This window comes from Maylandia zebra, linkage group LG11 (genome assembly GCF_041146795.1).
Source record: "Maylandia zebra isolate NMK-2024a linkage group LG11, Mzebra_GT3a, whole genome shotgun sequence".
NCBI lineage: Eukaryota > Metazoa > Chordata > Actinopteri > Cichliformes > Cichlidae > Maylandia > Maylandia zebra.
The window spans coordinates 24046155-24068760 of NC_135177.1; the positions used below are offsets into that span (position 1 = coordinate 24046155).

The window sequence follows — 22606 nt, forward strand, 5'->3', positions numbered from 1 at the left end:
GTACACTGCACCCAACTGATACCCGTGAAGCATGTTTTCTCTCAGACCCTCAATGTGGTTCACTGCTAGAGTTTGACTGCTCTATCAGTTGTAAACAGCCATATGTTGCGCTGATAATGACGACAGCAGACCTGTGTGCGTATGCATTTAAGCGTTCTTTCCAGGAAGAACTATTCACCCCGTTCCAATCCGATGCAGCAACGAATAAGCATAAGCAAGGTACTAGACTCAACTTACCACTACCTGCCTTGTTCTAAAGCTTTTACCACTACACACAGGAGTTATTCATGGTGTCACTGTAGTTCACAAATCCCAAAACATCCTGTCTGCTTAGAAGAACCACAGCATTTGCTTGATGAGAAGAGTGAGTCGCAGCCTGCAGAGTGGTTTTTATCAGTGTCAGATGAGGAGAGAAGTGACTGATGAAAAGAGATAGCTGAGATGACAGCTATTTGACGGGGGGGGACAGGAGGCGGTAGACATGTAAAAGAGGATGTAACACGCTGGGAAAACACAAGTCAAGAATGAGTGAAACAGAGCTTGAGGTAAGATCTCAATAACAAAGTTGGTTATGTTGTTACCAAGCTGTTTTAGGCTAATGTGTATGTTGTAACTGCTGGAAACAAGGCCGAGTCACTGTGCCTAAGAAATATAATATTTAAAGAATGTGACTTTGAAAGGGTGAAGTCTGCAGTCTCTGCAAATTAGACTTAAACTGCTCTGTGCAAAAGATTGTGCTTAAATAAATTACATGAAACTCATTAAGTTGACATACATGCCCACCTAATGAATTTCATGTCATGTGTAGCTCTTGATCACGCATTGTTACTGTTAAAAGTAGTTTTTACGTAGAAAAATAAAAATCACTTCAGCTGCGCTATTGAATGTCTACAGGTATAAGCAAGTATTTTTAAAGTTATTTTAAAACCACTTAAAATTTAGCACACATTAGCGAAAATGAGTCACTCTTCCTTGTTTTATATTTTGTTTCCAAGGGCAAAAACTTCCTTTTAATTATTTATAGTGGTCTTGAGCAATAGTTCTCCAGGCTTTCTGAAGGTCTGTCTTTGGCCATTGGCTGCTCTTTTTTTTTTTTTTTTTTTACTTATTTTCATTCCAGTCCTTGTACCTGTCATTTTCAGAGCAATGCTTCTTTTTCTTTTATTTAAGTCACTTAACATTGGCCGAGAAATCACTCAAGCATAAAAGAGGCAACCTAGCAAATGGCCCATTTCCTTAATAGCCTGCTGAAAAAAACAAAGTATGTTCCCATTTCTATAGTTAAAGCCACAACAAATGTCAGAGAATTCACAGGGATAAAGCAGTAATTTTTCTATTAACAAGATGATTGCAGGAGGGCTATTAGACAAAGACTTGATATATATTGGCATGGTGTCCAGGGTATCCTAAAAGACTTTCTAAAACTGGACAAGCAGGTTACAAAAGATCTGACACAGCACCTGAGAGATACATCTGTCTATTTAGCTGCATCCAGAACCTGGGAGGGTTCAGCCTTCCCCTCTACTGCAACTGCTCACTCATTATCCCCACCAGATCCTGCAACAACTCGAGTCTGACCGACAGCGACTGCATATGTCATACTCTAACATCGAGCACCGAGTAAAACCAGTGTGGATGAAACATCGAAAATGGCTACTTTTCCTCTTAAGCTGCATCTTACTTGCTGGCATGGTGGGACTAATCAACCATCTGGCTCACCATTTCCACACTGGTAGGAGTTCAGAAAAACACACCAATACGAGACAATGAATTCACAATTCTGCCATTTTGTCTGACTTTTGTCTCACTCTTTCCTGCAGTTACTCCGTGTCTCTCTCCTGCCTGTCAGTGGGCTTCAGCCCGTCTCTCCACATCTGCTGATCCCTTCACGCAACCCTGTGATTACTTTCTGTTCACATGTGGATCAGACAGACTTTTGCTGGACAGTGAAAGGCGACAAAGAAGTCATGGTTTTACTTTACATGCAGAAAACCAAAGAAAGTCTGTGCAGTCAAAGCAGGAAGACGGAGGACTAAGAGAGAATAAAACACTGAGCAGAAAAGCTGTGTTGCTGCAGTATCTCAAGAAGATTTTAGGTATGAGTCTGTATTCAGTGGGAATTTTTTTTAAATGTCCTCTCTTGTGTGTGACTCCTCATTTCATGCTACCTTAACAAATGATCTAAATAGTTTCCTTTTTTTCCGGATCTGTATGTCAGAAACAGACAGCGGGATGAATAGTTCAGCAGTGCAGAAGACTAAAGGATTCTACAATTCCTGTCTGGATACAAAATCTATAGAAACTGCTGGCGCAGACCCCTTCCTCTCACTCATAAAGAAAGTATGATACTCATATTCCAAACATAGCAAGCTCTTCAAATCACACTTAAGCTTACATTGGTTATCATATGTGCTCATAAGACTTAATTACTTAAATTACCATTATGAACAGTATCCCATTAAATTTTAAAAAACAAACAGAAACCATCACCAGTTTTTTAATGATGCCTGTTGGCCTACAGGAGGTGCTGTAACTACATGAATCACTGTCATAACCTTAGTTGAGGTCAAAAAGAAAAACAAACAGTTTAGCCGAATTGTCTCCTTTGTAGTTCTACAAGATCTAAAATGATTAGTCAATTTGTAATTTGACCAAATTTTGCAAAGTCCACCTTCTAAAATGACAGAGATTGCTTGTTTAACACTCAATATCTGCTGCCCAGAAGAATCAATCAGTTTAAAAACATCCCCTTTGGGTTCAGGAGACTCCAAACTGTTTGGTTACATTTTTTCCCCCAATTTCATCTACTAATATTGTTTCACTGTATCTTCTCCGTACACAGCTGGGAGGCTGGGCCGTATCGGGGCAGTGGAATCAGACTGATTTCAACACCACCTTGGGATTGCTAATGAGAGACTACAATACCTTTCCATTCTTCAACATCTATGTGGGCAAAGACCCTTATGAAGCAGCACGTGGGATTAACAAAAAATACATACAGGCTAGTATGAATTAAGATGATTTAGGTTTTGCTGCTCTGAGAGCTGCCAGAGCAATGTAAGCTTTGTGTTTTTGCTTTAAATCAAGTCTCCTCTTTGCCAACAGATTGATCAACCTGATTTGTTGATCCCAATTGAATGGAACAGCAAGACAGAGAAGTCTAGAGCTAAAACTGAGGTTGAGTATCCTTGTTGATTCAGGAAATGTCTTTAAATGAATACAAAAACATTTATCCATCCAACTAAGGCCTTTCCTTTTGTCCTGTCTCTTTTATCTAGACTCTACGTCCTTTCTTGGCCTCGTGTCAGCAATACCTCAACCTGCTGGGTGCCCCGAAGAGCAGCAGCTTGATCCATGTGGGCTCTTTCGTCTCTCTGTCCTCTCAGCTTGCTGTGGCATCTTCACCCCTGGACTCTCGCCTGTCCAAAGGACAGCTCTACCAGCACATGACCATCAAAGAGCTACAGGTAAAGGATTTATGTTTCTTTGTGCTGTGCTGCTCTTCTGATAGAAGCAATGTCGGTGCATACTGCAGAGACAGAAGTTTTACCTAAATCAATTACAGATGATACCATTATACTGTACGTACTATTAGTTAGTAAAACGTACCTACAAATTAACTAGAAAAACAATGACAACTATATTTTAGCAAAAATGCAAATACATAAATAGGACTGTACAGAAAGGATGCTATAGTGCATGTGTTTAGTGATATTTGGTCCACATTAACTTGAGTCAAGTTTTTGTATGTTCTAAACACCTTAATACCCTGCAGAGGTCACCAGTCCATCACTTAGCGAGCACATAGAGGCAGAGAATCACAATGCTCACACTTAAACTGAAATTAAACAATAAATACATTTAATTTAAAAAACAACAACAACACTTTGAGTACCTGTTGTCTGGATACATGTGATAACAGTATTTTTTATATGGAAATGTCCCTACAGAGACAAGCCCCTGCTATTGATTGGTTGGGCTGCCTCCAGGCTGCTTTCCATCCCCTGCCCCTCAGCGCAGATGACGATGTCCTTCTGCATAACTTACCCTACATCGTGCAGATGTCCAACACCATCATCAAATGGCAGAACAAGCCTGAACTGAGCAACAGGTACTGTAAAGTGACATAAAAATGACAAGCACATCCTTTCTCTTTTTTATGCTTATCTTTGTTGCTGGGTCATTTGTTTCCACTCAGCGCTCCCCTTCATACTTTTATGGTCCTCAATCTGCTGCACACCCTGATGCCTGCCATGGACTCCAGATTTTTTGAAACAGCAAAGAACTTTTCTATGGCTTTGGGTAACAGTGAAGAGGTTAGCCGAATATGCTACAGAGGAAAGAAAAACTGGATCTGTGAATTGATTGGTTACTGTAATATCTTTATATTTTGGCTTTCCACCAGGAAGCTCCTCGCTGGAAACACTGTGTGCTGGAAACTGAGAGAGGATTTGATTCAGTTCTCACACATCTTCTCAGTAAAGTGACAGCACAGAAGGAGGTGAGGAGACATCTTGAGACCTAATGAATTCAATAGAGAGAAAAGGTTCTGTCTGATAATCTGTCATTTAACTCTCCAATAGGCAGAGAAGATTATTCAAAGTGTTTTTCACTCCTTCAAGTCCAAACTAAATGAGTTTGAGTGGACAGATCAGACATCTCGTCAGCTTGTCATGGAAAAGGTAACGAGTGAAGAATTTGTTTTCTTTTTTTAATTTCTTCAGAAACGAACGATTTTTAAGTTTGATATTTGTTTAACGATTCTGCAGGTTGATTCTGCAATTCCAAAACTATGGACTACAAAGGAGCCCTCTAGTGAAGCCAAGCTTGACCTGCTTTTTTCGGAGGTACATCAAAAACCTCTTGGTTTAATGTCTTGATGGCATTTATCTATGTGGGACTTAAACTATATCTCACTCAGTGCTGTCAGAGAGAACTCTTTAGGATCCCAATGTCCATCTAAGTTTTAATTTGATCTGTTTGGATCTCACTTCAGGTGAAAATTCGCCACTTAATTCAGTAGCCTGTATGAGAGTCGAGCCAGCCTCCCTAGTTCTATTAGTTTTTAGTTTTATTATACCACAGAGTGACAGGTGGTGTGGAAAGGGCCCTCCACTGGAAAATAATGAGCTTACGCCCCAACATCAATGCAGTCTGCACCTGTTCGGCAACATTAGGTGGAAGATTTTTGAAGGGTGATGGATTCCCTAGATTTAATAGTGTTGGCAAAAAGGGATTAAACAAATTTGTGAATCTCTGTCCAAAAATTTGGTGATTTAGGACAGCTGCAAATCATGTGGGTCAATGTGCCCACCCCAGTCGGACATTTCCAGCATTCGGGGGTCTGTATGAGGTTCGCCCTGCATAATCTGTTGGTGACCACTAAATTCGGTGTAGTAGTTTGAACTAAGTTAGTCTTGTTCTAAGTTCCCTGGACATCTTTTTAATACTCTGTAGATTCCTGATCAGTAAGCGCTACACTAAGGTCAGTTTCCCAGGCTCGTTGCAGGGTGGTGAGCCCTTTATCCATGTGTTTTACAAGCACTGAATAATATTTAGGGACCTCACAATTTCCCTCAAAGACTTTCCCAACATAGGTGAGATAGCCTATAGTTAAAGCAGGTGTGGAGGGAGATCCAAAGATCATGAGGAGTAGATGTAGACTTAGAATAGCTGCAAATATTTCAAAAACTGTCTCTGTGGCAGCTGAAACTGTGTCCCCCGTCACATAGATCTCCAAGAACAAGAATTCCTCTCTGAACCCAAGTCTCCAAAGAAATGGAGCCTTTTTAATGCTAAATTTGGGGTTAAGCCTTATAGAGGCCTCAGTGTGGAGGTGCATTTTCTTTGTTTTCTTTGTATTATTGTAAGGTATTTACCTTACAATATAAAGCGCCTTGAGGCAACTGTTGTTGTGATTTGCTGCTATATAAATAAAACTAAATTTAATTGAATGTTTATTTATCATATAGAAAATCTGTTAATGCCGCAATAATGACATTAAACTAATGGTAAAACTGTTACCACGAATCTCAACTTTTAAATACTATGTTGACATCACTGGTTTTGGAAAATAAGGATTAAAAAGTGTAGAAATAAAGCCAAACCACTGACCTTCAAATATCTATAATTTCAGATGATAGTCAGCAACCAAAACTTCTTCTCCAACTATGTCCAGCTTCTATCCCTGCGGCAGAAGAAACGCATTGAAGTCCTGATCACCGAGCCTGAGGATATTGATATGTAAGTGTCAGCTTAAAGCTGATAGCTGCCAATAATCTGGAGTGTGCATTAATCTTTTCACTTTTCTTTTAGACTGTCTGTCACACCATTTCTCTTTGGTAAAAAGCTCCTCTTTCCCTTGGGAATGTTTGTACCTCCACTTTTCCATCCAACCTATCCTAGGTAACACATACACTCACTCAATAACTATTAAATGCCTTCCATTGTATTTTTCAAATAATTCCAGCATTGGACTTCTTCTGTAAACAGAGCCATTAATTATGGTGCAGCTGGTTTCCTTGTTGCTAAAGATATCCTCCACCTGCTTCTGCCTGACAGTAAGAGAGATTCACTTTCCTCTTCTTCATTTACTACACAAAAAATACATTTTGCTTTTGTTAGTAATATTATGTATATTTATCTCTGCAGTTTCGTCTCAAAGTAAGACCGTGAATGCTGTGGGTGAATGTGTGTGGACTCACTACCTCACAGTGTCAGAAAAGGCAGGCAGAGGTGGAGGGTTTCCGCTGTCAGCAGCACAGCAACAGGAGGTGTGGGTGCAGTATACTGCACTGCAGGTAGCGCTGCAGGTGAGGATCCATTGTCAGGCTTTAGTGTCTGTTTTTAAGGATGAGATCAAGTTTACATGTCTTCGTGTTATCTGCCTTTTTTTTCTTAGGCTTATCATCAGAATCTAATGCAACAGCCTAATGACACGTCTCTCTCAGGAATCTCATATACTCGCTTGTTCTTTAGATCCTTTTCTCAGGTGATGTACTTTCATTACTGTCTTTTCTTTTTCTGCTTTCCTCCCAGCTACACTCGAGTGTAATTCCCTGTAATGTGATTTATTTGCAGATTAACTGTGAAGCTGATCCATACCGTGACTCCATGCCTTTTAAACCCTCCTTCTTGATCACAGTCATTTGTGCCAAATATAACCTGTGTCCTACAAGCCCGCAGTGCTCCATTCAAACCAAGCAGAATTCATTACAAGCATGCTGACCAGTCTCCTCTGATTTGACATAAAAGGTGTACCTACCATAAGTAGGCTACAACCCAAAGCACATTTATGTATTTGCTTTTGTTGTAATTGTTAGGTTGTGTCTGCATGTTGTATAATTGCGCAAGCGGTTTAGTTTTGTTTGTTTTCATTTTTTGAAAACTGTTGAAACCTTGTTTCCAGCTTTGCTTTCAGTGATGAAAGTTGCCAGAAAAGGGACATTGGATTGAACAACAAAGTTCTCCTACTTAAAGATGATTTTGTTCATTTAACTTTAACCATCTTGAGTGGAAAAAGTAAAAGTTAAATTCAAAAATGGCCTCTTATTTTAAAATAAAATCATCCGAGATGAGTGGGAAAATGTATCTTTGCTCAAACTTCATATAAATAACATAAACGTGAAAAAAAAATCCATGAATTCTGAAAAATATCCCCACCTGACCCGCAGCGTATCTTCTGATTTCTGTACACTAACTTTAAAATGTAAAACAGTTCTGCAAATTGAAGTACATAATTGTATACATAAGGAATCAAAGCTAGAAGATGAACCTATCAAAATGTAGTTAGTAGAAGCCATATGCACCCATCTGTCCCACATGGTAATATGACCTGAGAAAGATGACCCAAAATTTCCTCTAGTTATTATTAGAAAACACATAAAACATCAGGATAGCAATGCTTGTTTCTCTTCAGGGGTGTCAAACATAAGGCCTGGGGGCCAGAATCAGCCCAACAAAGACTCTAATCCAGCCCATTAAATGGCTTTGGAAAATGTGAGATTTTTAACTGTATTTTAGAGCTTTTCTTCTCCCATGGCAATTCACACTACACCAAAATGATTACGTTATAAATTTATGTATTTTACACCTTTATTTCTTATCATTTAGGCCCAAAGAATCATCTAGAGAGATTTCTTTCATTTACTACAGCAGCATTTCTTTATTATGTAAGTGAAGTGTACTTTTAAAATTGCACTTTTTTCTTTTTCTTATATAAAATCATTTGACATCCCTGCTCTACATCACAGACATTAAACTAGTGCAATTTCACTTTTTAAACTAGGATTTATCCCATGATGTTGATGCTCAAAGTTGCTTACACACAAACACACACACACACACACACACACACACACACACACACACACACACGCACACACACAAAATATATTGAACAAAAGTTAGACTTTGGCTTCAGAATGTTACAATTGGAAGTGGGTTTAAAATTCATTTGGCTTCATTTAGGTGAGCAAACATGTGTTTTTGAGCCCTGAAATGCAGTGACTAAAAATATCTGGTTCATAGTAACAATGTTGCTGATAATCAGTGTTTGTGTTTATTGTACTTTTCCATCCAACTGCTTATCCAAGGATAGGATGGTGGGGGTGCTGGAGGCAATTCCAACTCTTATGAGATGAGAGGCAGCATATACCCTTCACAGTCTTCCAGTCCATCATAGGGCTAATATAGTTACACTCAATTCAGAATGACTAGTTAAACTGACAGGGATGTCTTTGCACTGTGGGGGGAAGCTGAGGCACCAACATTTCTGTTCCTATCATTTATTTGTCTTTATCGCCTATAGGTACATGTCATGTAATGTCTATTTTCATCAAATGCATGCACTCAAAATAAAGTAGTCAAAAAAACCTACTTATTGATACTTGAGTGGACCCATCAATTATTTTGAATAACTTCCTGACTCAGTTAAGGCTCTGGACCAGCAACTGAAGAACTGTTATTTTTCAAAATGTCACAAAATCAGCATTCCTATTTTAAACTCTGACCAATACCTGTCAGTGAATCTCAGTAGATGAGTTTCCATCATTTCAGATTTCTTCCTTAATTATGAAATAGTGTGTAAACCTCAAAAAATGCGGAGGAAAGCCACTGTTACAAACTCCACGCAGCTGAGTGCACTGGGAAATGGTGCGAGCGAGAAGTCAGAAGAAAACACACATTTGAAGGTGATAAAACAGATAGAAAGACCTTCTAAAACTCCAGCTGGGAAAGGCCTCGGAAAAGCAGGAGCCAAACGTTTGGGCCGACTACTGAAACGAGCTATCCCTAACCAGGATGAGGCGACAGGAAAGGCGAACGCTTCTCTTCCCAGTGAGTCCCTGACGGTTCAGCTAAAGCTAAGCTAATCAGCCAACTGCTGAGGCTAGCTAAATTAATACAAATTAAGAATTTATGTGTCTTTGATTTTAATTATTTTTAAATCTGCTTTAGATTTCAAACAATAAAAAATAATACTATGACACAGAATTTATTTCCAGGGTCTTTCCTGGTTCAAAATGGGTGGGGGGGCTATGCATTTTAGCAGCTGTTGATGAAGATGTTAAGATTTAGAGTACATAAAAGGGTCAGCTCAGTTTGGAGACAAAGTTATAGAGGCAAGGCTGAGAAGGTTTGGACATGTGCAGAGGAAGGATAGAGGATATACTGGACAAAGGATGCTGAACATTTAGCTGGTTCATAACAAAATACAACAGTGAGAATGGATGGAGACATTTGTACTATACTATAACTGGTTTGCACTGATCTGTGATTTGAATGTTATTTTCTTCATTGATTTTTCAGAGACTCCCGTCCGGCTTTTCAAGCATCAGATTCAAACAGAGGCTGGAAATGCACCCAAGACAAATTCCGCAAAGCCAACCTCGCCTCACATCTCCCAGCTCATCCTCAGTGTGGTTTCCCAGTGCAAACACAGAGGCGGCATCTCCATGGCAGAACTCAAACAGATGCTGGCAGCTGGAGGCTATGATGTGGCCAAGAACAACAGGCGAGTGAACATAGAGACCAAGAGGCTGGTTAACAACGAGACACTTGTACGAACTACAAGAAATGCATCATTCAGACTCAACCATAAGGTAATGCACCTTTAATCTTTGGTAACTGGTATTAGTTCAACTAAATGCAGCACTGCTGCGTGTAAGTTATGCATGTAGCTTATTGGCATTGTGGCTAAAAAGTGATTTTCTTGCCCGTGTGTTGCAGTATTACAGTGAGATTCTCAAAACAATTTCATGTCACATTAACTTTTACCCCCCGAAAAATAGAAGCTGACAGACATAATTCAAGTAAGGACGATCCCAGTGAAGACTCCAAAGCCAAAAGCAGAGCTGAAGCTGACTCCGAAAACAGCAACAAGCAAATCCCCCAAAGGAGCAGAGAACCAAAAGAGACGAGTATTAAAGCCAAACCAAACCAAACCAAAGAGCAAATCACACCAAACAAGGGCAACACCTCGAAAAGTTAGATCACCCAAACTAAAACCTAAGCCTCGCAGAATGGCGGTCACATCACCCAAACTAAAATGCAAGCCTCGCAGAATGGCGGTCACAGCGCACAAACTAACACGCAAAACTCGCAAAGCGGCAGCCAAATCACACAAACAAAGAAGGAAGACAACCAAAGGAAGAAAATCACCAAAACCTGCTGGCAAGAAACGCAGACCTGCAACAAACAGGGGCGCACGAGTTCGAAAGGTACCGAGGAAGGCTCAAAAGACTCGGAGACGCCGACCAAACCAAGTTCAAAATCGACATAAAAAGCAAGCAAGACGAAGGCTTCCAAAATCAAAGTTGAGATCGAGGAAAGGCACTTACTACTACCGCTAGGCTGAGTCTTCAACAGTAATAAACAGAACCCCTTTTAGCATCCTGAAATACACGTAGTTCTATGTTGTGTTTGTGTTCCCATATCATTTTTTCTTCACTTCACTGTACAGACCATAGATCGCATAAAACATGGACAGTTTTCAGATACAAGTTCTGAAAAGTGAAGCTTCAGTGGAAACTTGTCTTTCTTTTAAATGCTACTTGAATGCGATACCTGTGGTTGCAAAAATATCATGTATTGAGGTCAGACAGACATGTGATCATTAACCATGTGATTGCCATTTTAAATGGGTGATAATGTAGGATCAAGTGAATAAGGCTTCAGTCACACGAGCCTAGAGACAGTCTGTGGCTACCTGGCAACCACCAGTTGTGATTGAAAAATGAGTATTCCCTGGCCTATTATGAGTGGTTGTTGGAGGTTGATGGCAGTCTCTGGGACATTGATTGCTAAAGTACCCGACACACAGGCCTACAGGCTGTCAGTGATCTCCCTGGCAATTACCTGTTGTTAGGGAAAAAGGGTATATTTCCAGCATAAACCTCCTTGTGAATGCTTTGATCAGCAGCACATTTTTGCAGTTTGAATGGAAGTGATGAACTTATTGCCTTCAAAGTAAAACTTGCACCCTTTGAAATATATTGGCTGCAGCACTGAGGCTGAACTTTATTCTGAGGGCAAACATTCGCCATTTCGTGTTGCATTCTTTCAAGTTTTACTACTGCTAGACTAGTAGTTGGCAAATGCTGGCAGATAAACTAAAACTGCAGGCAACCATGGCAATCTGCTAGTAACCAAAGTGCTTTTAATGCAGCACCTTCTTTGCAACTGATTTTATCCTGGGAGAGCCGGCAACCTCGAGAAACCACTGTCAGCCAGTTGGAGAATACACGTCCCTAGCAACCGGTGATTGTATGACACCCAATATGGACTCTAAAAGCATTGTGCACATGACGTCACTTGAAAAACCTCACTAGGAGACAATTGCAAAACAGCTCTTAGACTTGACCTCTGAAGTCTTTAGAGGTCAAGTCTAATAAACTCTTGATGAGTTTATGGGCTGAGTCATGAGGCTTGGGTCATGTTGAATAAAATGTTATGTCATTTGTCAAACTGTGATCATTTCAGAAGGGAGTATTTTTCTGGTATCGTGGTTTCACAGTCAATTCTGTCTCTCATTACATTATCTTGATGCTTCGAAGCAGGACTTTATAATCAGTGGGTGACATCAAAGTAGCGATGTCCATCTTGTAGTTTATGGTTGTCTATGTGTGAAACTTTGCACAAATCAAGAGCAGTCGTTATTTAGTCACACATTTTAATGTAACTACAACAATCCATAATCAAAACTGCAATTGATACTGGTATAAAAATAACTGCCATGCTCCTGCATGGAAAAGGAACCAATGTGTCTTCCACATGGTGCTCACATGCCATCGAATACATATACAGGACAGTGTATAGCAGGATAGAACACTGGGCATCAGTGGACACTCAGTCCAGTATTTCTAGTGCACTGAAATAAAGTCCATATAGTCAACTGTCTCTTTCCAGTCAGCATCAGCACTTTTCTATCCGTCACAGGATGCCCCACACCTCCTCAAAGGCAGAGCACATCTTGGCACAGGTCAGTGCTGCAGACAGGGGGTAGTTACTGATGGACACTGTCTTCTCTGTGTAGTCCACGTTAACCTAATAAGGACAGAGACATCAGTAACACACAAGGAGTATTTGACATAACTGTAACAGACTAAAAGAGTCTGTAAAAGAGAATGCCTCAATATATTTCTCACCGCTCCATGTGCGAATGCTCCAATCACCACTGCAGCTGGTCCCTCTGGTACCAAAGTCCGTGGGCACACGGCCTCTCCTGAAGAGAAGGAGGTGCTGATACGAGGGCAGCCGGGAGGTAGGTGATCAGACACTGGATTTTTAATCATCCTCAGGAGCTTCTGAGGACCATCAGCAGCCCTGACACTCAGCTTGTGCAGCAGCTGAACTAAGAAAGTAGAGAGAAGAAAGAAGAATTAGGAGAACAGTAATGGAGTGAAGGCTCACTTAAAGCCAGAACACATGGGAATAAGACTTAAGTACAATGCCTACAGCATGATCAGTATGTGTATTATCCATGCAGAAAAAATAACAGTTATAGTTTACCCATAAGGCCACAGAAACGTGTGAATGTTCTTGGGATGCGGGTCTGCGGGTTGATCTCGATTAAAGCGTTTTTCTCTGTGTGGATGTAAACCTGCAACAGCCCCGCCCTGTTCAACGGACTGTCCATCAGCATGAGCAAACACTGGAAATACACAGTTCAAAGTTAAAACCATTCATACAGCCCTTCATCACAAACATGCCACTACGCTTTATATAAGAAAACACAGACATAAAGGATAAATAAGAAAAAACACTCTAGTTAAATTTCAGACTTGATGTATTGATTTTTATTTCAATTTAATTTTACAATTTAGTTTCAGATTGCCTGCAAAGTATTTTGTTTCATTTTTCAGTTTCCTTATTAAGTGTTAGGCCAAGATATAAAAAGTTCAGGTAGGTAGGTATTACAATACAAACAAAAGGCAACTGACTCACAATCATGTACATATCCCTGTCTCAATAAAATGCGCACAAAAGCGGCTCATGTCTGTTGTCCTACTTTTATTTTTGATAGTTTTTTTGGTTGTTTTGTTCCTAAAGTACTTCTTACACTACTTCATATTATTCTTACACTACTTAGTACTTTTTATTCATACTATACTGTTATATATGTGCACTATTCAGATTAGTGAAATATTACTGATGCAGTAGTATCAAAAGTCAGCTAATGAAACATGCTGGTTTTGTTTTTGTCTCTCAGTTACACTGTAATAGTTCCTAAGTAGTAGGATTTGAGCAGGTCCAGATGTTAGGGATGTTGAGTCAATGATACTGTATTTCTGTAACTATTAAAAAACCCCAATATGTCACAGATTATAAATATCACAGACTAAGACAAATTAATATGAATTAAGACCACAATACTGTGGATACAATAAGTACCAGAGTAAGGAGCACTAAAAAGTAATCATAAGGATCTATTTATTTCTAAAGGGGACTTTTGGAAAGCGTTAGATCCCAGAAACCATGCTACGCAAAAAAAAAGAAAGAGAGAAAAAGATATGAATATGCTCTTTTAGCGCTTTGATTCATACTGGGGGAGGATTGCTCCCCAGATTACTTTTTAAATGCAGAAATAAAACTAAATGACAGGCTTGATGCTCAGTACTGTGCTATCAAACATGTACAGTATGTTTGATAGCACATAATTGCAATGACTTAAATGCAATGAAACTCCACTCTGGTTAACTGTGACAGACTGACAAACACAAGTGACGAATAAGGCTGTACATTATTATTGAGGAATGAGTGTTTACCTGATGTGTGATATCTGGTCTTATTTTTCCGGGATCTCTTCCACTTTTGATGATCATATTTTTGTGTTGGTCGCAATTTAACAGCTCAAATGTTTTCCCGACCTGAAATATGAAAAACAAGCCAAAAGCATGTATTAACTCGCCTTAAGTTAAGTTATTATTAAGCATCGTTGTTGGTGTCACTTCCACTAAAAACGGGTAGGGGTTGCATCACAACAACGCGCAAAGACAGCTCCATAGCGCCTTACCTTCACCGTCTCTAACGACGCTCCCTCCAGAATAACCACCAGCCTCCTCTCCGCCATGCGGTCGTGCAGGCTGCGGAGATGTTTGGCTGGTTTAGGTTCATATTCGTCCAAATGTTCAAGACCACGCTTCTTCCCATTACCCGCCGCCATGATGCCTTCCTCTGGACTGTCGCAGGAAGTACACGTCACTGCAGAGGTGCGCGTTCACAGGTGAGTGTATTGCACATAAAAATTTCATTTGTGGGGTTTTTATGAAGGTAACTAGATTTTGAATATGTAATTATTTGGTAAAAAATCAGTCAGTTTTATCTTAATAAAATAAAACGTGTTTCCTCAGCGCCCTCGTTCTGCGCGCGCCACCCTTTCGTCACTATTGTGCGCCGGATGTCACGCTACAACGTGTTGAAGGAAATTTCACGTGTAGAAATTTTCGTCCTGCATCGCTCCACAATCACACTATAATTAGTGTCTGCGGACCTTAAAGTATCCGGTTTATTGGTGAGTATTTGAAGAATCGATGCTGCGATTCGCGCTGCAGCTAAAGAGCGGTTCAGTGGCGATAAGCTTTGAGTTGTAAGGGTATACTTTTTAAAACTGTGCGGTCAGGTAATGGCTGTGAAACTGGTCACAAGTTTTTAACGAGGCTGTTTGATAACAGTCTGATCATACATTAATATTTAAACAGTTTAATCCCCAGCAGATGAAGTGGGAGAATTTGTAATAAACGGTTTATCATTTGTTATAACCAAACATATTTATTACTGTTTCAACAGTAAAGAGACCCTCTCTGTAACACTACATAATTTAATCACTGCTTATAATTATAAAGAGCATTGGTTGTGTTGGAGCTGAATTTATTGTACTGATGTTGGACGGTTTTCTTTCCCGCAGATCTCCATCCAAAACAGTTTTACTTTTTTTCTTCAATGACGCTCCTCTCTTTCAAATATACTGTATTTTTGGTTTTGTCTTAGGGTTTTAAAACACTCTTGCTGTGTTTTCTTTTTCAGACTGTCTGTGTAGAAGGAAATCATGGGTCGGAAGTTGGATCCCTCCAAGAAGTTGAAGAAAGGTCCGGGTAAAAAAACCCGGAAGCAGCAGGGAGCAGAGACAGAGTTGGCCAAGTTTATAACTGATGGTAACTATCCCTTTCCAAGTCAAAAGTTTCTGTTTTGGAGGTTTAGTAAAACACGCTGTCAACATTGTGTTATTTTTTATATTTAATCTTTGCAGAGGACACTGGATCAAAACGTCTCTCAAGTAGAGCCAGAAAAAGGTAAGAGGTGGACTGAGGATGTAACATGACATAAAGCAAATGTGTTTACAAGCTCCTAATTCATGTTAAAATGTTTCAGAGCTGCAAAGAGAATCCAGAGTTTGAAAAAGCCCAAAGATGTTGCTGAGGAAAAGCCTAAGAAAGGTAAACAATTAACTTTTGCTCAGTCTGGTCAACGCATGATTTAAATATTTGCCCAGATGCAAGCATGAGATTGTTGTTTTGATGGACCATCCTTCTCCAGTATCATTACAGCTATGTAAGCAGTTGTTTATTATTGATTATCAAGGGCAATTATGGGAATATCAGCAAGGGATAATGGTCCAAGGTGAACAGCCAGACTAAATGTGATTCATAAGCCTTCTATGGAAAAACAAGGATTGAAACATTTTACTTCACCCGGATTGAGGTTTCCGCGGCTCGTTGGCAGCATCTGCTGTTCATCCTCTTGGGTCTCACCACCTGAAGGAGGGGCCCAAGGGGTTCAGTGCTATGTCGATCAGGAGGTGGCCTTGTTAGTCTAATCCCAAGTTACTGAAACTGGTTTGTTAACCTCAGAATTTTGTTTATGAGTGAAGGGAGACAGGAGCAGGAGACTAGCAGAAGTATTGGTGCGTTAGCAGTTATGCAGCTCCTGTACTGGTTTACTGTTGTGTGAGCTTTGGGTAGTGACTGAAAGAATAAGATTGGTGATATAACCAGCAGAAATGAACTCCTTTTGAAGGCTGTCTGGACTCATCCTTAAAGTTCACCGTGAGGAGGTTGGTCATTCAGGAGGGGTTTTGAGTGGAGCCATTATTCCTGCACATGGAAAAAAGCTAGTTGAAGTGGTTAGGGCATCTCACCAGAAAGACTCTTTGGCACCTCCTAAGTGAGTTGTTTCAAGCCCGTTCCACTGGGAAGAGGTCCTGGAGCTATCCAGAGGCTTTTGAGCTTGCATCTCTCGGCTGGCTTGCTAACAGCTTGGTCCAGTCGTCAGTCCACTCACAATCCTGATAGGAAAACCGAAAGGGAATGGAGGGAGGGATGGATGGATATTGATTATTAATGCATCTTGTATGTGTCATGATTTCAGCAAGGAAATAAATGAATAAATACACATATATTTACAGTTTTGTCTTTCTTTCTTTCTCCCTAAAGGGTTCACAGATGAGAACAGCAAATGGTTGAAACCGTCAAAGAGGAAGCGCAAGATTGATGAACAAGAAAGTGAGGATGACAGTGATGAACACTGGGAAGAAGAAGATGATGAGGAGGAGGAGGAAGAGGAAGAAAAGGTTGTAGAAAAGAAGGGAGGCAAAGACCAGCAGAAGAAGGGTGTAAAAGGAGTGAAAAAAGAGGCCGATGATGAAGACGATGACGATGATGAAGGCGATGATGATGATGATGATGATGATGATGATGATGAAGGCGATGATGATGATGAAGGCGATGATGATGATGATGATGATGATGATGACATGGTTGATGACTATGGTGTTCAGGATGACAGCGATGAAGCAGCAGAAGATGACAGTGATGGAGAGGATGTATGTGCTCTTTCTAACCTTTTTTACCCTTTTTAATTTTAATTTTTTTAGTTTTATTCAGAAGCTGAAACGAAATATTCTTCCAGCCTGGAAATGTGAAGTTTGAAGCCTCATTTTATTAGAAAATTTTCACTTATGAGCTACAAAATCGGGAGAGTATTCTGTTTTCAGTGGCACTAGGCCTTATTACAGTTACATTTTTAAGAGAACATTGTAGCAGAGGCTGGTTAACTTAGAGCTGTTTTTTTTTTTTTTCTACCTCCAGCTTCTTCCCATTGAACGTGCAGCCAAGAAAGAAAAAAAGCAGAAAAAGTCCAAGGCTCCTGATAGTGATGAAGATGACGATGATGAAGAGGATGAGGATGATGACGAGGAGGAGGAGGAACAGGAATCTGATGCTGACATGGATGAAGAAGATGAACTAAAAACAAACATTGACGAAGAAGATAAATTCAGGCTTCCTAAACCAGAGGAGGGTGAGTTTCAGTGAAGTTTTTGTCTTTTAGAGCAGCAAATGTGCAAAAAGAAATTCTCTGATTTTCTACAAACAATCAAAACGTATTTTTTTGGTCCACATTTTCTAGGACTTCTGCCTCTAGACCTGAAGGCAATCTATCAGCGGATAAAGGACAACATTGACCTCCTGTGCAATTTCTCAACAAAAAGAGAGGAGGGGAAAGACCGAGCAGACTACATCTCACTTCTGAAAAAAGATCTCTGCACCTATTACAGCTACAACGAGTTCCTCATTGAAAAATTTATGGACCTATTCCCTCTTTCAGAGGTGTGTTTTCTTCCGTGCATGGTTTTGGTTTGTTTTTTTTGGGTTTGTTTGTATGTTTTTTCATTAAATCCTGATTTAAAAGAATTCATGGATGCATTGATTTAAACATGCAAGGTCTAGCTGAGAATATCTATTTGACTCCAAACATTATATTTTCTTTCTGCCTTACAGCTGGTTGATTTCCTCGAGGCCAATGAAATTCATAGACCTGTCACTATTCGAACCAATACACTGAAAACAAGGAGGCGGGACCTTGCACAGGTAGGTGCCTGATCTTAAGAGACATGGACAAAATTGGCATTTAGAATGTTTTAACAAGTTAAAATACATAATGTGTGTCATGACTGTTAGCTATTTGGTAGTTTATTGCTTTAAAGATTGTATCTGTTGTGATATAGAATTGTTTTTGTTGAACAAAAATTTGGCAGCCAGGATGAAGAATTCTGTACTTAGGTTAGCATTTTCAGAAGAAGATCTATAGAATATTACATATATATTATATGTATTAATGGATTTACTGTTGATTATGGAGTTAAGAAGCAAAGTCTCACAAGCCTAAAAAGCAGTCATTGACATCTGCCAATGTGATCAGGGAGAAATGTGCTGGATGTTTGCTGGATGTTGGTTGCTAGGTTAAAATCTGTTGCACAGAGGGAGCGGTGCCATAGGCCTCCTATTGAGGGCTGTGGTCACCCTTATTGTGGGAGGGGCCAACTTCTCAAACACTCACCAAGTTGTCATAAAAGGAAAAACTACTTAAATGACAGGAGGAAACTCAAGTCTTTACATATTGAATTCACTTGTTTGTGCTTTTCCTTGTTTAGGCTTTAATCAACAGAGGAGTGAACCTTGATCCACTGGGGAAATGGTCTAAAGTGGGGTTGGTTATCTATGACTCCTCAGTACCTATAGGTAGGTTTCAAAAGTTATGTAAGTGACCAACTTAAGCAATTAAGGATGCTGAGTGTGACTGCAGCTTCTTTACATGTTAACTAGGTGCAACTCCGGAGTATCTGGCCGGTCATTACATGCTCCAAGGAGCCTCCAGCTTTCTGCCAGTCATGGCGCTGTCTCCACAGGAGGGAGAGTTGGTATTAGACATGAGCTCAGCTCCAGGAGGAAAGACTACCTATATTGGTAAGATGTATTGCCTTTATTGCAAATTATGTTGTCATTTCACCCTTAAAAATAGTGGAGTCCTTATGCAGATGTTCTCACCCTTAGCTCAGCTGATGAGAAACACGGGGGTAATAGTGGCTAATGATGCCAATGCTGAAAGACTGAAGAGTGTGGTGGGAAACATCCACCGTCTGGGGGTCACCAACACTGTGGTCTGCAACTATGACGGCAGAGAGTTCCCAAAGGTATCCTGTCTAAATGTGTAGATCACCAATATCTGTGGGGTTAAGCCTTATTACAGTTCCAATGTTTTGACCTGTTGGAATTCTGCTTTAAGGTCATGGGTGGCTTTGATAGAGTGCTGCTTGATGCACCCTGCTCAGGCACAGGAGTCATTGCTAAAGATCCAGCTGTGAAGACGAGCAAGGTAAAAACCAAGAAAGAAACTTTTTCTGTCTTTATATACACACACGTCTGTTTGCTTTAAGTAGTGTGCTAATACTTGTTTCTTTTTGCCCTTCTGTTCACTGACAGGATGAGGTGGATATCAATCGTTGTGCTCACTTGCAGAAAGAATTGATTCTGTCTGCCATCGACTCGGTCAATGCTGATTCCCCATCGGGAGGATATCTGGTCTACTGCACGTGTTCAATAACTGTATGTGGAAACTCTGAATTTCTACCAAATTTATGTACAAACATAGTAAATATCAGACGAGCTTGGTAAGTGATTGCATTTTTTTCAACTAGGTGGAGGAGAATGAATGGGTGGTGGACTACGCTTTAAAGAAAAGAAACGTCAAATTAGTTCCCACAGGACTCGACTTTGGCAAGGAAGGCTTCACCAAGTAAGTTGGATAACCAGTGTTATTATTTTAGGAGCAAGTAAGAAATTGAATAAAACATGAATATTTTCCTTCTTTTAGTTTCAAAAAGTTCAGGTTCCATCCAACTCTGCGACTCACGCGACGATTTTACTCTCACTCCCACAACATGGATGGATTCTTTGTGGCCAAGCTGAAGAAGTTCTCCAACATTATTCCAACTGCACCACCAGGGAATGGTAAGAGTTTTTGTCATAGCTTCATGCCTACGTTTATCATGATATTTTCCCTTTCATCACTAAGTAACATCTGTCTTTGTTGTTGTTGTTGTAGAAGATGAGAAGGCAGAGGCTCCTGAGACGACAGCGGCCACAGAAGCTCCTGAAGAGAAAAGGTCCAAGAGCGACAAGACAAAGAAGACTGTCCTCAACAAGGCAGGCGGCCTGAAGCAAGAAAACAAAGCCAATGGAACAGCAGTCACGAAAAAAGCAATCATCAACTCACAAGGCAAAAAGGAGTTGCATACTGGACCAAAAAAGGCAAAAGTCGCCAAGATGGATGGAGAAACTGTGAAGGGCACAGAAGCCAAGAAGGCAACAGATGATGGTAAAGCATCAAAAGCTGACACAAAGGAAGGAAGCAGGTTTGAGAAAAAGCAGGCCACAAAGAGGAAAACACCCATGAAGGCCAAGAACAGAATGGGGAAGAATAAATTCAACAAGTTGAAGCACATGTTGCAAAAACAATAAACAAAAGTGACAGTGTGTTAAATGCATGTTTGGATTATATTAAAGCTTTGTTACACACCTGGATCCACCTCTGTCTGATGAAGCTGCTCTGTTTGTGCAGCAATTGTGTCAAACGTGATTGTAACATGGCTGCGTGCTGATGATTGGACTCACAAACAATGCCCCTACTAAAGCTGGAGCTTTCTTTTTTTTATTTCTGTATACAGATTCAATGCTTTCCATAATCCTGTGAGAAATAAATCTTTTAAGAACATTTAATACTGACCTATGAATCATTCACACACAAAAGAGGCACCTAACTCAAAGGATGAAACAGTGTTGTGTCCAAACATATCAGATTATTCTCAAAAAGCTTGTAGTTAAAAACTTCTTTTAGTGCAGTGTGTCCTTAAAAAAAATTAGAGGAAATTGGACAAATGGAGGAGTGGTGGGTATAAAAAAAATCTACTGCAGATGAACAGTGTTTAAAAGTAATTTTCTTAAAAAACTAACAAATCCAGCAAAGACTTGACTTGGGACCTGAGAGGTCCTTCTGAATCCATCTGTTTGCTGAAGGGGCATCAGAAGTCTCAGCAGTTCTCGACGGCCACCGTTCCATTGTCTAAAGAAGGGAAATGGGGAAAAAGCTGAGGTATGCCAAATTAGACAAGAACTGGACTGAAAATCAGTGGAAACCGGTCTTACAGACTCACAAATCCAAATTTGAAATTTTTGGTTCAGATCATCACCACTTATGTTTACATGTGTTCCAGTAAATTGCTGCATCTATTTCACATTTTCAGAAAATATAAAGAAATTTCCTGTAATATGTGTTGTAATTTCACAAGGTTGTTTCATTTATTTATTTTCATTCAGTCACCTAAAGACGTTTATTTTTTTATTCTTTAGTTGAGATTAAGGCAAGGCAAGGCAAGGCAAGTTTATTTGTATAGCACAATTCAACAACAAGGTGATTCAAAGTGCTTTACAGAGACATTAGAAACAAGAACAAATAAAAAGCATGATTTAAAATTGATTAAAACAAGCAAATAAACTAACTAACTAATTAACAAACAAACAAACAACAGTATATAAAATCAAAACAGATAAAATCAGAACAGTAGATAAAATCAGTAGTTAAATTTAAGTTTTGAAATTTAAGCTTAAAGTGTGGATTTGGTGCTTTATTCAAATGCAGCTGAGAACAGGTGAGTCTTCAACCTGGATTTAAATAAACTGAGTGTTTCAGCTGATCTGAGGCTTTCTGGGAGTTTGTTCCAGATATAAGGAGCATAAAAGCTGAATGCAGCTTCTCCGTGTCTGGTTCTGACTCTGGGAACTGATAAAAGACCGGATCCAGATGACCTGAGGGATCTGGATGGTTCATACTGGGTCAGGAGGTCATTGATGTATTTTGGTCCTAAACCATTCAGAGCTTTATAGGCCAGCATCAGAACTTTAAAGTCTATCCTCTGACGGACAGGCAGCCAGTGTAAGGACCTCAGAGCTGGACTGATGTGGTCCACTTTTTTGGTCTTAGTGAGGACTCGAGCAGCAGAGTTCTGAATGAGCTGTAGTTGTCTGACTGATTTTTTAGGTAGACCTGTAAAGATGCTGTTACAGTAATCAAGCCTACTAAAGATGAATGCATGGACTAGTTTTTCCAGGTCCTGTTGAGACATCAGATCTTTTATCCTTGATATATTCTTGAGGTGATAGTAAGCTGACTTTGTTATTGTCTTAATGTGTTTTTCTAAGTTTAGGTCTGCATCCATCACTACACCCAAATTTCTCGCCTGGTTTGTGGTTTTTAGATGTATAGATTGAAGTTCTCT

General features: G+C 39.9%; 4 protein-coding genes across 5 annotated transcripts; 3 read left to right on the plus strand and 1 right to left on the minus strand.

Annotated features, from left to right (window-relative positions):
* The first annotated feature begins 190 nt into the window (after positions 1-190).
* On the plus strand, positions 191-8877 carry kel (Kell metallo-endopeptidase (Kell blood group)). Its single transcript, XM_004550766.6, has 18 exons — positions 191-545; positions 1555-1732; positions 1821-2096; positions 2219-2340; positions 2843-3001; positions 3106-3177; positions 3279-3467; positions 3951-4111; positions 4199-4316; positions 4406-4501; positions 4584-4682; positions 4770-4847; positions 6137-6243; positions 6316-6405; positions 6493-6560; positions 6652-6812; positions 6902-6991; positions 7081-8877. Exons 1-18 carry the CDS (start codon positions 525-527, stop codon positions 7225-7227), a joined length of 2232 nt encoding a protein of 743 aa, XP_004550823.3. The 5' UTR covers positions 191-524; the 3' UTR covers positions 7228-8877.
* An 80-nt stretch (positions 8878-8957) lies between these two features.
* LOC143421089 (uncharacterized) lies at positions 8958-11970 on the plus strand. Its single transcript, XM_076890067.1, has 3 exons — positions 8958-9336; positions 9808-10100; positions 10290-11970. The coding sequence occupies exons 1-3, from the start codon at positions 9099-9101 to the stop codon at positions 10848-10850; spliced, it is 1092 nt and encodes a 363-aa protein (XP_076746182.1). The 5' UTR covers positions 8958-9098; the 3' UTR covers positions 10851-11970.
* A 182-nt stretch (positions 11971-12152) lies between these two features.
* Positions 12153-14710, minus strand: emg1 (EMG1 N1-specific pseudouridine methyltransferase). Its single transcript, XM_004550775.6, has 5 exons — positions 14513-14710; positions 14265-14366; positions 13009-13150; positions 12645-12850; positions 12153-12543 (listed from the first exon to the last, which is right to left on the minus strand). The coding sequence occupies exons 1-5, from the start codon at positions 14660-14662 to the stop codon at positions 12430-12432; spliced, it is 714 nt and encodes a 237-aa protein (XP_004550832.1). The 5' UTR covers positions 14663-14710; the 3' UTR covers positions 12153-12429.
* Positions 14711-14852: 142 nt separating this feature from the next.
* nop2 (NOP2 nucleolar protein homolog (yeast)) lies at positions 14853-21050 on the plus strand. Of its 2 annotated transcripts, none has more exons than XM_024804164.2 (16): positions 14853-15010; positions 15523-15650; positions 15746-15788; positions 15868-15932; positions 16929-17317; positions 17583-17793; positions 17902-18101; positions 18273-18362; positions 18926-19013; positions 19098-19238; positions 19326-19465; positions 19558-19647; positions 19755-19877; positions 19970-20067; positions 20146-20282; positions 20377-21050. In XM_024804164.2, the coding sequence occupies exons 2-16, from the start codon at positions 15545-15547 to the stop codon at positions 20790-20792; spliced, it is 2337 nt and encodes a 778-aa protein (XP_024659932.2). In that variant the 5' UTR covers positions 14853-15010; positions 15523-15544; the 3' UTR covers positions 20793-21050. The 2 variants fall into 2 exon arrangements, with proteins under 2 accessions (XP_024659932.2, XP_076746177.1); XM_076890062.1 differs by having other exon boundaries at positions 14876-15010; positions 15514-15650.
* The last annotated feature ends 1556 nt before the right edge of the window (positions 21051-22606 follow it).

What these genes read in the sequence shown, in the direction of transcription:
- LOC143421089 (XM_076890067.1), top strand. Translation starts at nt 9,099, where the DNA reads ATGCGGAGGAAAGCCACTGTTACAAACTCCACGCAGCTGAGTGCACTG. An exon ending in GGCGAACGCTTCTCTTCCCA is followed by an intron (nt 9,337 to 9,807) that starts GTGAGTCCCTGA and finishes TTGATTTTTCAG; the next exon opens with AGACTCCCGTCCGGCTTTTC. An exon ending in CATTCAGACTCAACCATAAG is followed by an intron (nt 10,101 to 10,289) that starts GTAATGCACCTT and finishes CCCGAAAAATAG; the next exon opens with AAGCTGACAGACATAATTCA.
- emg1 (XM_004550775.6), bottom strand. Translation starts at nt 14,662, where the DNA reads ATGGCGGCGGGTAATGGGAAGAAGCGTGGTCTTGAACATTTGGACGAA. An exon ending in GACCAGATATCACACATCAG is followed by an intron (nt 13,151 to 14,264) that starts GTAAACACTCAT and finishes GTGTATTTCCAG; the next exon opens with TGTTTGCTCATGCTGATGGA. An exon ending in GAGCATTCGCACATGGAGCG is followed by an intron (nt 12,544 to 12,644) that starts GTGAGAAATATA and finishes TGTCCTTATTAG; the next exon opens with GTTAACGTGGACTACACAGA.
- kel (XM_004550766.6), top strand. Translation starts at nt 525, where the DNA reads ATGAGTGAAACAGAGCTTGAG. An exon ending in TGACCATCAAAGAGCTACAG is followed by an intron (nt 3,468 to 3,950) that starts GTAAAGGATTTA and finishes ATGTCCCTACAG; the next exon opens with AGACAAGCCCCTGCTATTGA. An exon ending in AAGCCTGAACTGAGCAACAG is followed by an intron (nt 4,112 to 4,198) that starts GTACTGTAAAGT and finishes GTTTCCACTCAG; the next exon opens with CGCTCCCCTTCATACTTTTA.
- nop2 (XM_024804164.2), top strand. Translation starts at nt 15,545, where the DNA reads ATGGGTCGGAAGTTGGATCCCTCCAAGAAGTTGAAGAAAGGTCCGGGT. An exon ending in TGAGGAAAAGCCTAAGAAAG is followed by an intron (nt 15,933 to 16,928) that starts GTAAACAATTAA and finishes TTCTCCCTAAAG; the next exon opens with GGTTCACAGATGAGAACAGC. An exon ending in AGGAAAGACTACCTATATTG is followed by an intron (nt 19,239 to 19,325) that starts GTAAGATGTATT and finishes TCTCACCCTTAG; the next exon opens with CTCAGCTGATGAGAAACACG.